Source organism: Corvus kubaryi, unplaced genomic scaffold, assembly GCF_017639235.1.
Source record: "Corvus kubaryi isolate FWS band 111438036 unplaced genomic scaffold, C.kubaryi_AGA036_p1.0 37334, whole genome shotgun sequence".
In the NCBI taxonomy this organism is placed as follows: domain Eukaryota; kingdom Metazoa; phylum Chordata; class Aves; order Passeriformes; family Corvidae; genus Corvus; species Corvus kubaryi.
Window position 1 is genome coordinate 5111099 of NW_024581108.1, and position 12663 is coordinate 5123761.

General features: G+C 36.3%; 1 protein-coding gene across 6 annotated transcripts; it reads left to right on the plus strand.

Moving 5' to 3' along the window:
* The first annotated feature begins 115 nt into the window (after positions 1-115).
* AKNAD1 (AKNA domain containing 1) lies at positions 116-11736 on the plus strand. 6 transcript variants are annotated; one of them, XM_042029965.1, is made up of 16 exons: positions 116-308; positions 809-1934; positions 2642-2701; positions 3053-3182; positions 3287-3438; positions 3537-3596; positions 4086-4219; positions 4565-4691; positions 5375-5538; positions 6847-6932; positions 8154-8276; positions 8361-8471; positions 9309-9399; positions 10027-10122; positions 10199-10346; positions 10969-11736. In XM_042029965.1, exons 2-16 carry the CDS (start codon positions 879-881, stop codon positions 11086-11088), a joined length of 2658 nt encoding a protein of 885 aa, XP_041885899.1. In that variant the 5' UTR covers positions 116-308; positions 809-878; the 3' UTR covers positions 11089-11736. The 6 variants fall into 6 exon arrangements, with proteins under 6 accessions (XP_041885899.1, XP_041885900.1, XP_041885901.1 ...); XM_042029966.1 differs by having other exon boundaries at positions 9318-9399; XM_042029967.1 differs by lacking the exon at positions 10027-10122.
* The last annotated feature ends 927 nt before the right edge of the window (positions 11737-12663 follow it).

Below are 12663 nucleotides of genomic sequence, written 5' to 3' on the forward strand. Positions count from 1 at the left end.
CGGCCGCCAACGGCCGGCGCGCGGCGCGGCCGCATCATCCGCACGGACCAATGGGGAGCCGCGGCGGGGCGGGGGGAGACGCGGCCGCTGCGGGCTCCGCCAAAGGCCCCGCCCGGCATCGTGTTCCCACCGATCCCAACGCAGTCCCGGGGCTGAGCCGGGGGAATGAGGCAGGAGTGGGCCGGCCTCTGCAGCACAGTCACGCTGCCCCCCCATACGGGAATGGCACGGCCGTGCTGCTGCACTGGTGCTCATAGGGAAGCGAGGCTGCAAGATCGCCTCTGCCGCCTCGAGCGACTGCAGATAAGGTGAAACAATGCATTTTATGATGCTGAGCTGCTAATTAATTGCATTTTGTCTGATGCACGGGGATGAGAAGTAAATTGGGAAAAAAGTTTGTGATCTTCCTCTAGAGCATAAGCTAAAGAAACGCTTTAGAGTGGTGAGAGAAAGGGGGGAAAAGGGTTGGGAGATTTGTTTGGGTTTTTCCAGCCTGAAGTTTAACTTTAGTACCTGTCGCGGCTCTGTTACCAAGCTTTTTTGTCTTTACCGCTACAGCAGGATTAATGAGCAAGGACAGGTACCTGGTAGCAGCTACTGTTCCCGATGCTTTTATCATTTGTGTGTTCCTATTTCCTCCAGCAGTTAATGCAGACTTACACTAGTGCAAGTAGGGAAGCATCCATGTCAGTACGAGTGTTCCAAAAAAGCTACAGTAGGAAGATAATTAACTCTTAAGTATATAGATAACTAGGTATTATTGTCATGTATATTTAATTATAAAATCACTATTATTCGTACATTCCAGATTTTGATCCATGGAATAATAAATTCATTATTGGCAAAGCAATGGCATTGATATTCTACATAAACTGGATATGGAGACTACAAAAAAGTGCAAACTGTCAGACTGGATGAAAGCACAAATGAGTAATTCATTTTCAGATGCATTAGGCCGTAGCACAGATGCAACTGAAGAGGAAGAAGATTACTTAGTTCATGATGGAGATGTAGGAATAAGCTGTAAATACAACAATAATTCAGATAATCTGAATGACTGTACTTGTACAAAAGGTATTTCTGGTATTTTAAACTTAGCCTGTTTTGAAGATAACAAAAACATAAAAGCAGCAGTCAATTATGAAACTCCTCTACAGCCTGAAGAATTCTCCAGTCATCACAGAGGCACCAGAGGAACAACTGGAGTTTCAGCTGAAATGCTTGGAAGTGAAGTTTGCTTTAAGAAGGAATTACCTGATAGCAAAGATCATGTAACTACCTCCAAGATGTCCAATGTCCTCCTGCGTCACTTTTCTAGGGGAGAGTTACTAAGCACATGCCACTTAATTGAATGTGAGACAATACCAGAGACATCCTTTACTGAAAGTATCGATGACACTGGGAGCAAACCTGAGCCTTCAGAACACATCAAAGGCCCTTTAGTGTATGAACAACGGGCAATGAGCTCTGAGGAGTATCCCTTAGAAAAGCACAAGGAAGTAAAGGCTCATGACAAAAATGAAAACTTGTTAAATAAAAATAGATCTGTTTCAAAGGAACATATTCTTTCTGGATGCAGACAGGAATATTCACAATTGATTCATGAGACTGGAGATACACACACCTTTCAAAACATGAAAGATGAGAGAGCCCTGTTTAGGAGAACAGTTTCACCTTGTGAGCTCAAATATGGCCGAGGGCAAGCTCACCATTGTCTTCCTGACTTCTCTGAAGTTGCTTCAGAAGTTAAAGTACCAAAAACACCTGACACCATTAACTCAGTTCCTTCACTTGAGAGAGCACAACCCTTTCCTATTTTGCTAAGTAAATCAGCAACTGTGAACAACATTTTGGAAAATCAGAATTTCTTCAATTCTGCTGAAGTAGAGAATCAAGAAGAAATGGGTATTTCAGAACTGCTGCGACAGCTACAGGTAATTAAGATGCTTGAAGAAATTCTTCATACTGGATAAGAGGGGTTTTTATTGTAAGGAGATATTCTGTGTCCCATAAAATCTAACATGACTAGTTCATATGGGCACTCTGTAGGTATCAGTGAGTACCTCACTTGACTCAAAAAATGCTTTCACAAATAAAGTTTTGTGGGATTGACTTTATACAGAACTGTCATTACCAATTGTTTAAAGGCTGAGTTTTATTTAATACGCCAGCATTTAATACTGGAGTATTGTTTGTGATGCTGAAGCATCCTACCAAATAATTAGGAAATTCACTATAAATTGTTATTACTGATGTTATATATAAATGTTTAAATTCACAAAAAATACTTTAAATATATTTTTAAGAGCAACGTTCTATTTTTATACTGTACCTATGTTAAGATACCTTTGCCTTTTTTGCATCTACCACTCTCCAGCTACTGAGACTGGTATTTATTGACAAGTCAATTCTTTCTAAAGGATTTTTTTGACAACAATATTTCTCTTACTGTAGTGAATTTATTTTAAAGTTTGTTAGTAATTAGATAACCGCTCCTCAATTTCATGCCCTGACATGGAGCTCACTCACAGAGCTTTACAGCTCTGTGAGTTGTAATTCCATTCCTAGATTTACATCTTAGTAAATTGCTTGAGACACAAGTTTTAATAGTTTTCCTTATTATTTCCTGCCTGCAAATGAGATGCTGACACACCATGCTGACATCCAGAATCATATTGACCATCTGAGATTTAATCCTAAGGTAAATCTCTCAAAATACCTTTTTTTTTTTTTTTCTTTTTTAAGTCATTCTTCTTTATCTCTAGGACTATGACTATCCCCTAAAACTATTTTGTCATCTTCATATTGTATTTCCCATTTATACAAATATATAGAACAACACAGATATATATATATTTTTTCACAGAGCAGAAATATTTGAAGTATTTATACAATGAGACACTTTATACATCTAACTATCAACTCAAAAAATTAAATGCTACTGTTACAGTAAACATTTCATTAATATTTTGTAATTTGAGTTAAAGTTTTTTGTCTAGGTCCATAAGTGTTCTACACATTGTATCTATAACAAAGGTTCTCATTTTAACAGATACTTCCTCAGTCAGACTTTGCAAATGCCAGCATTGCCATTTCCTCAGGAGACATTGGGACACCACCTGATGTCATCACATTACGTGCTCCTGTCCCTGTACAACCTACACATGGTTTGCTTAAAGCAAGTAAATACAATTACAGTAATTATGCAAATGACTGTTTAATGTAATTTGATTACACTTTTGGGCCGAAATTGCAATTGATCAATCTTACCTTGTACATTAGGTAGGACTGCAGCCTGCAACAGCAGCATCAGCACTACCAGCAGCTGGTACAATAGAAGCACAGTGTCTAAATCCTTCCAATTCACTGCCAGAACTAACACTAGGAGAAAAGATGTCTCAAATACTAAAGGATCAGACAGAGCAACTGACTAAGAAAGTAAGAATTCTGTTTCAATATATACTTTTCACTGATGCTCAAATTCCAAATTCACTTGGCAAATTCGTATAATGAAAGTCTAATATTTTGTCTTGAAGGTGGAAGACTTCTCTAAGCATATGACCCAGGAAACATTCTTTTTACAAGACAAAAAGCTGGTAAATTAATTTACTTATTTTGAGCTATGTGACATGCACTTTAAGTGGCTGTAGACTTACACTTTTCTGGAAAGATGCTTGATATTTACCTCAAATGGATGTTTGCTCTTCCTCTCAATTCAGACTGGAGGCATGAGTTTAAGAAGCAAAAATGAAGGTCTTCAGTAGGTGGATGAATTCTTTAATCTTTTAAGGATTCCAACTTAAAACTATTTTAAAAAGGCCTGAAGTTGCCATGTAAGTTAGGAATTTTGACATGTAGGGCATCCGTTTAGAAATACTTTTTTATTATTTTACTTAATAATATAATAGAGCAGTGCAGAGTATCAGGTGAATCTATAATACGCAGTCCTGTTTAAATTCAGAGAACTACCAAAATTCTTCCCAACAGCACTGCAAATAGCATCTGGCTTACGTATCAAGACAGTGATAGCTACTTATGCTAAATTTTCGTGACATTTTGTATTGAATTATTTCTTATTGATAAAGGCATTAAATCAACTGAAAAGATACCTTGATGCCTTGGAAAGAAATTATTTAAGAGCTAGAGAAGAGCACCACAACTTACAGCTGCAGAACCACAAGGACAAGCCTATCAGCCTTGGAGAGTTTGATCCTAGCAGGTTAGAAGAGAAGTGCTAAGTAGTATATCAGTGTATTTTCTTTGTCTTACACCTTTTACTTCATTTATCCATTAGAGTTTTCCTGAAGTGAAAATATTATCTTCATGTGGTAAACCAAAAGTTGTTTGGCCAAAATTCACCTTGGGCTTTATATATGGGCTTTATATATCCTACTTGTAATTGGGATGTCTATTTGATTAATTCAAATATTTAAAAGGGACTCTTTCACCTCCATAAATTTTTTTCCTATGGGAAATGTACTGCGATGTCCACCATGGTTATCATAGTAAGAAATAAAAGATCACTTTATACAGTTTTAACTAACTGGATTGCAATTGGATTCAGAAGGGTGGAAGGAGGAATATTCAGACTTGGCATGCTGCTTGAAGACATTCAAGAACAAATGGATGGCAGCAAAGGCAGCCTGTCATCTTTGCTGACTTCCTATGAATCTGCCCAGTCTTTTTGTGAGGTAACTGAGTTTTATTAAATACTACAATTATTCTGTTTTACTGATGCAAGTCTCAAGAACCTAAGTGCAGTTGTGTGATTGTATGTTCTCCTCTGGTAAGAGCATGATGCTTTTAGATAGCATATTACTTTAAAAGAAAATATTTTTAATGAAATATGAACTTCATAATATGTAATTAACTGCAACAGAAACCTAAGTATAAAAACACAGCTATACTGAATGTTCTTAGTTCCAGTTTCAAAAGCATTTATTTCACAGTAAGAAAATATGAGTAGCTAATTTAACTTCTGCAAAGCTGCTTTATTTTGGGGAATTAATCACTATCATTTAATGGGAGGAAAGATTACTTTGTCCAAGATTCTTAAGCTGCAGAATTATTAGAAGACCAAACAGTATTGTGCTATAGAAAATTTAGTTTACTCCTAATGGTAATTTTGTCACAGATCATAAATACATATACACACACACACACACCCCTCCCCCCCTCAAAAAAAAAATCTTACTGCCTTCTACAAATCTACAGGTAAATCTCAACCTGTGCTTTCACTATCAATGTTTTAGGTAACTTGGGCTTCAGAGAAAAATGTTAAGAGAACCTCAGGAGATGCTGTTTGGTAGGAGTCATGTCCTTGCAATGCAAGGCCCACGTACACCTGTGTCTATGCTATTGTTGCTTTCTACAGAGCTCGGTGGTTTCAAGCATTGCTTATCCTCCAGAAAGAAGAGGTACTGAAACTCCATTTCTTCACAAGAACCATGAGGGAGAAAGAAGTCAGACAACTGATTTAATCCCATCAACAAATCAACTTCCTTTAGAAAGCAAAAAGTGCAATCTTTGTCTTCACATGTAAGTGAAAACCTGGAAACAGCTGTTGAAGTTTTTATAAAAATATCCGTAAAATTACTTGCTGAATAAGAAAATTGGGACAATTAAAATCTCTGAAAAGCAACAGGAATATTTCCAGAATAAAAATTCTACAGAATTCTGTAACTATATATCCAAGAATTCCTAACAGCCTGGTCTTCCTAACTTTCTCGGTCTGAAAGTATTTCCTGAAGCCAAAACACCACCATCACTTTCACCTAAGAGTTAAATCATACTTCTGTATAAAATTCATGACAGCCACACAAATTCAGGACGTGAATGATTAGTCAAAGTACAGTGCCAGTAAAAGATAATTTGCCAATATTTGTGTGGTATTTTTAATTAAACAAGAAAAGGGAGGGATGCAGATCCTTACATAATTAACCATCAAAACCTTGTGAAAACTCTAGATACCATCTCCGCCCTCCTGGGAAGTATTTTAAGGTGTTATGCATCTCAATGAGATTAGAAACATAAAATAAATGGTCTCCCCTTAACCAATCTAAGGTTAAAAACAGAGAACTGAACTAAGTTCCAGTAAAGAAGCAGAGCTTCTGGGAAAAGAATGTATGCAGCATAGAACACAGTCATATTAGCCTAATTCTGTCAGATTATTTTATAGGGTAGATGTTAACAGTTGTCCAGTAAAACTCACCTAGCTTCCACTTTTATCTCTGTCATTGAAAGAATATTAGTTCAATCTTCTGATCATTATGTTCACAAATGGGTAGAAAATTTTCCAGCTAAACTTGGTGATCCTGTACACCCTAAGTTAAAAATAGACAACAAATAACGCAAACAAGGAACTTTGTTGTTGTTCTCTCAGAAAGTACATCTGAAATACTCTTCTAATTATCTTAAGGCATTAAATTAAAGCCTTAATAACAGCTCAAAGTTACTAAGACACCAAGTCATCTTTAATGTATGTTGTATCAAAACACTATCAGTGGTAACAGATGGACGTATCTAAGATTTCATACTACTTTACTATTCCAAAACAGGATTATCGATACCTCTACTTTTAAGCATTTTTAACAGGTGTGGTAAGTCAGGTGCTTTTGTCAGACTGTGTCCTTTAAAGAGTTCATTATTTTGCAACTGGTTAATTATTAATTTAAACTTCTGCTTACCACCTTTTCAGATAACTGATACAAGTAAAGTTCTTTCTGTGAATAAGTCTGATTTCTTCTCAGCTAAGAAGTGATCAGTCATTAATATAAGATGCTTGTAAGTCTCATCATAGAAATATTAAGATACAATTAAAATATCATTCTGTTTTCATGCCAAAAGAAATACAAACATCCAGGAAAGAAAAACTGGAACATCTTCGCTCTTTGTGCAGAGAAAACCAACTGATTTATCAGATACCAGCCCGAGTAAGTCATGATGGCAACACAAAGGTCTTAACTGTGCTTAAACCTGCTAGGGAATCCTATGAAGAAATACGCTCCTTTTATGTCTCAACATGAAAATTGTAGTTTTAACAGATGTCACTGCTTATCAGAGCACAAAACACTAAGAATAAAAAGGAAACTGAAAAGAACGCCAGGTCAAATTCACTGTGGAAGTGTCAGTGACAGACCAATGCAATGCAATTTTCAGTTAGATATGTAAGATTTTTAACTTGGTCAAACATTGAAACAGTTTGCTCTAGGGAGGCTGTGGTATCTCCATTCTCAGAGATATTCAGAACTTCACTGGACAGGGTTCTAAGCAACTTCATTTAAGCTGGTCTTTTGAGAGGGGACAGGGTCAGATGATCTCCAGAAGTCCTGTCCAACCTGAATTACCCTATAAATCTAATTCAGCTTTCTAGATAAGTTTCCAAATATTGCCACTGCTAATATTTTCAAGAGTGTGACAGTGACGTGCACACAATGCTTTGATTTTGCTTTTTCTTCTGATGTGCATTTCATGTTCTAGAAGATGTTTCCAAGCTTGACAACTGAGACATTTTATATCAGTACTTCCACTTAAAGTTTTTTGATTCAACTTTGTTATTCTGCTTAAAAACAATTTTACCTTTCTGCTGCAGAATATTCTGAAGCTTTTAGTACCCAGCAACTAAAGGAGAATAGCATGAGCTATCCTGCATTGTTTTAAGTCTGAATATACAGGTTTTCTTATTTCTTTATCAGCTGTCCTTGGTTTCTTTGTGATATCCTTTCAGTTTAATATAATACACTGGGACCATTATTGTTTGTACTGCTTTGTGCAATAGTTAAAGCAGTGCCACACTAGAGCTGGTCACATTCTCATCCTATTCCTATTATGCTGCACTGTTTCCATAACACTATGGACAGGGAGATGGAGAACTTCATTTAAAAAAAGAAAACCAACCAATTCTTAGTCTGAAAATAAGCACCACCAAAAAAATAATAAAAATCTACATTCAAGGCTTGCAGACAGGGCTGAAAGCTAATCTCAAATTCAATCCACACCCTCCTGGGGGTGAAAAGTACTTCCTCAAATTGCAGTAGCATTAATGGCAGCAAAGGGCTCTGAAATTACAGTGCTGAAAGCCAAATAATTACCTGAGTACAGTAGCCAAAGTTTCTCATATTTCAGACCCTTTTAACTTATTTTTTGAATTGTAGGCAGTGATTCAGAAGACTTCTCGGCCTATGACTCTTATAATGATTCACAAAGCAAGGACCTTGTCAACTGTGAAATTCTAAGTCACAGATCATTAAATAGGAGATTATGTGGCGAGAAAAAAGGTACAGTGATTGCAAAAATATTAACATGTACAAGGAAACATTGCGTATAGTGTGTTTTTCTAAACAACATGTCTCCGTTTCCAGGACTTAGATGCAGATGCTGCAGGGGAAGCAGATATCAAGTAAAACTCAGGAATTACAAAGAGTCTGTTCTGTCTTGTACCCTATGTGGAAAAAAAAGTTCTGGTTCATCCTGTAAGTATGTGTTACTGAAATAATTAACAAACAGACTAGGTTTTAAGGGGCACAAACCCACAGTGCACATACCACACCACATTTAATTTCGTATAAGCGTCATTAGCACTGTAAATCCAACTTCTGCACACCTGGTCAAGCTTAATCTCCATGCACGACAGATCTAACTTTTTCTGGTCCTTTATGAGAGGAATCCCTTTCATATTTCATTTATGGCAGAAATATTTCATTTTGCAGAGCCACATAAAAGAATATGAAAATTAGGCATTACTGTGCCAACTTTTATAGTGCCAGCCATTACCTAACATAGTATAAACAAGTACTAAAGAAAATTCCAGCTCGACATTCATATTGTGTGACATGCAGCAAAGTCAAGGAAAGCCTAATTAAAAAAAAAAATTACATGTTGAACATCTGAACACCTACCTTTTAAAGTCACTTAGAATCTCTCTCTACCCTAAGAAAAAATTGCTTAAAGAAAAACATAACATTTCATCAAGAAGAAAGTATAAATTAGCTACTTGTCTCTAACAATCCTGTGAAACTATAAATCAAAGTAGTGTTCATGTAATTATTAGGATTATGACACTGATTATTCAACACTTCCCAACTGCAGTCTTTCACTGTATGAAATTGAATATAAATCTGCATTCCATTTGCCAACTAAACTCAAGAGCAAACACAAAAGGGTTAATCTGCCCTCATTTACAAAAAACTTTAAAACATATTCAAGTTTTATTCAGCAGTGATAGTTACTTGATCTTTTATTTATGCTAAAGAGAAAAAAATGTTAAAATACACAGAAAATTACCTTTTTTGTTTTAAACATGGCCTCAACAACTCCAGCTTATTCACAGAAGAGAATCTCCACTCAAAAGGCTCAAAAAACCAAACAGCCAAGTGATGTTGTAACCAGACTTTGTGAAAGGTAAGCTGTAGCAGTAACTATGTAGTACAACAGAAAACCCCACTGTAGAAGACTCAGCATGGAAAAAACACACCAGTCTCATAATCAGTGCATGATATATGCATGATGATTTCACTCTTTAGTGGAAATATTTAGTGTAAGAACATGTGTAAATGATTCTTAGATTAGTGCTTCACTCCTTCTAATTTACTGAAGAGTAAGAATGTAACTCCTTTAGCTGACACATTTAGTAATGAAAAAAATTTCATTTGAAGAGGATGTTTCCATTCAAAAATTCAAAAGTAGGCCTGTATTATTAGGATGCAGCTCTGTTTGCTACCAACTATTTCTCTATAAGTAACAATCCTACCTTTAATTGTTGTTACCATTCAATTATACTGTGAGACAGAAATAAAATGGATTTGTAACAGTAGCACAGACTAGACTGAAATGCAAATGAGTTTTGTCACAGTATTTTTTGACAGCTTTACTCAATAGCAGTAATTGCCTGGAAGTACAGCAGCTGCACTTGAGAATCAGTGGCATAGAACATTGTGAGAGAAAGTTACAGCAGCAAAAGAGTGGTGCTATTATGAGAAATTTCCTTACTCTGCATCCTAGAACATTTTCTTTCTTATTGCAATACAGATGGAACACAAATAATGACGGGACTGTGCTTTACAATTCAATGGAAAATTCTACTCACCATGAATTAACTTGCAACCAAGTGATATCAAGGTGTATGTATGTAATTCATAGTTTAGAAATCCTTTTTCTTACTTAAATTGTTTGTATTTTATTCTATGTGTCTTATCTTTAGGAAATCCTTTGGGGCTGCCAAAATCTGCTGTTCAAGCACATGTGGTACAATTATCCTTTCACATCAATCCATACCCAGCAAGAAATCTGCCCAAAGCAAATCTACAATCAACATCAGAAACAGAAATGCCAATGATTCCTATGCAAATGTAAGACTTCAGAGTGAAAATTAAAAGCCACACAACTTTTTGAAAGTATTACCTCCCTTCATCATGGCATGGTTAAACATCCCATTCTTAGCAAGCTGATTACTATAATCTAAGCATGTGTAGTCCATTTGAGGGTAAAACAAGAGGGAGTTCAAAACCCAAGCATTTTAGCTTATATGTTAGTATTCTACATCACATAGGCATGTACAGGCTTGTTATGCAACTTAGTCCCTGTATAAATGTTGAAAGAGACCAAAAAATAGCACTGGATCTTATCTCTAGAATTGTGTTTCATATACTGAAACAAAGTGTAGCTACACAAACCACTATCAAAACCTCAAGAAAGCCTTCTCAGTACCAAAAACGTGCACCACACTGGAGCTGATACATTGGAAAGGTGTAAATATCCCTCAGTTCAAATGAACACACAGTCAAAGAGAGAAATAATTAACAGATACTTCCAACTTGAATCCTGGAGCAGTTTATCACATAACTCAATTGTTACTTCTCAACACGTATTCAGAGTGAAAATCATGGACAAAACCTTAAACATCACCTTTTTCCTACACCTATGTATACATTTTCCTTCACTATTAACAAGGCTACATTTTATTTCCAACAGATTTTAAGTTCTACTCTGGATCATGCCATAGAGATAGCAAACAGTTTGAAGAAAGCTACAGAACGAATGGTACAAGCAGTTTCAGAAGATCTAGCTAAAGTTAAAAGAAAACGGTTTTAATTACCTAGTTCAAATACTATATTGTTCTGCTGGTTCATACTGAAGTGTTAGTATCTCTGCAAAAATAAAATGATGACTACAAACATTAAAAAGTCAGCTCGCTAACTTTGTCAGCTGTTCTGTAACTATTAGTGCTAAACCAAACCAGAGCATAGTGCTAAACCAAACCAGAGCATATAGGTATTCCATGTTTACACTCAGAACTGTAAAACAAATTATTAATTCTACTGGAAGTCTTAATAGGTTGGCTAATCCCCATTCCTGTGTACAGATACCTTCTCTAAGTATTCACTTAAGATAGCTTAATAAAAATTGGCTTAAACAAGCAAAATTAACTTTCTGACTTTGATTTTCCCCCACTCCCAAGTGTGAGAATAAACCTCAGTCATTACTACATCTCTTTTCTTCCCACACTTCCACAGCAGCTGCTTAATCACACCAGAAGAAAACAGCCTCTGTACCTGAGACATCTAGAAGCAAACATCATGCTAACATACCAAGTCATAACGAACTTCTGGAATTACTTTGGTTTTAGAGTGCCCTACATTGAGAGTTGCTTGTTTTTAAGAAACTTCCTTGCATGTTGCAATGACCAAATTACACCATTTGTTGTTTATGTATTTGTAACAATTAAACTGGTTCCTTCAATGGGATGTCGTTAATTTGTCAGATGTATCTGGCCTTGAGATTTTAGCTGATGGTAAGTAGGTTGGAAAATTTTAAAATATTGTAGAAATTCAGTGGGCCAAGAAAAGTCAGCTATTATTTTCCTTCTAACCATTTAACTGCAGTAATTAAAAGCAAGCAGACAGTTAACAGCCATGTTTTATATTCACTGAAGCCAAAGAATATAAGGACTGATGAAAAACAGATTAGAAAAGCCAGTGTATTCCTTAAAGAGGACAGTCATTTTCAGGGAAACCTGAGCAATTTCATCAGTGGTAGATGCAGAAATAATCCAGTCCCTGTTCATACAAGCAGCTATTGCTAAACTCACTGCCATGTGCCACTTACTCACACTAGCCTGAGTCAATGGCTTTTTCAGGGCTTCTTCCACCCTTCACAGCCAACAATACCATTCAACTCTTTTCCTCCTTAGCCGCTTACTGCAAATCCTCATAACTTCATCTACCTCTGCTTATTATCCTTGTTTTTGCTTTATTTAGCTGAATGTTTGGAATGTCCCCATTAGTTGCAAATTAACTTAATAGTTGAAGTAATTGTTGCAGCTTCCTAGATGCAATTAAAAAAGATTAATCTCTTTCATAGAAATCTCTCCACATCACAACAGCTAGACCTTTTGTTTATCCTGGATCCCTGAGCCTGCTGCTCTGTGCCTGACAGCAACTGCCTAAGAAAGATCATACTGAATAAGGCAATCACGTAGTGACATTTCCTCAGAACATTCTCTGGCAAATTGAAAGCCCAGAATCCTTCCACATCAGCAGTATCATTTATACTTATTAGCCCTACAAATACTTGTCTTATGTTGAGGAGTTTCCCCCCCATATAACAATTCAGAGCATGTCATTACTGCATGACATCTCGGATGCTAAAGGTCCTTTTGTTCTGATT

Coding starts and splice junctions, on each gene's coding strand:
- AKNAD1 (XM_042029965.1), top strand. CDS start 879: ATGGAGACTACAAAAAAGTGCAAACTGTCAGACTGGATGAAAGCACAA. Junction 2,702..3,052: donor ATCTGAGATTTAATCCTAAG/GTAAATCTCTCA, acceptor TCATTTTAACAG/ATACTTCCTCAGTCAGACTT. Junction 8,472..9,308: donor AAAAAGTTCTGGTTCATCCT/GTAAGTATGTGT, acceptor ACATGGCCTCAA/CAACTCCAGCTTATTCACAG.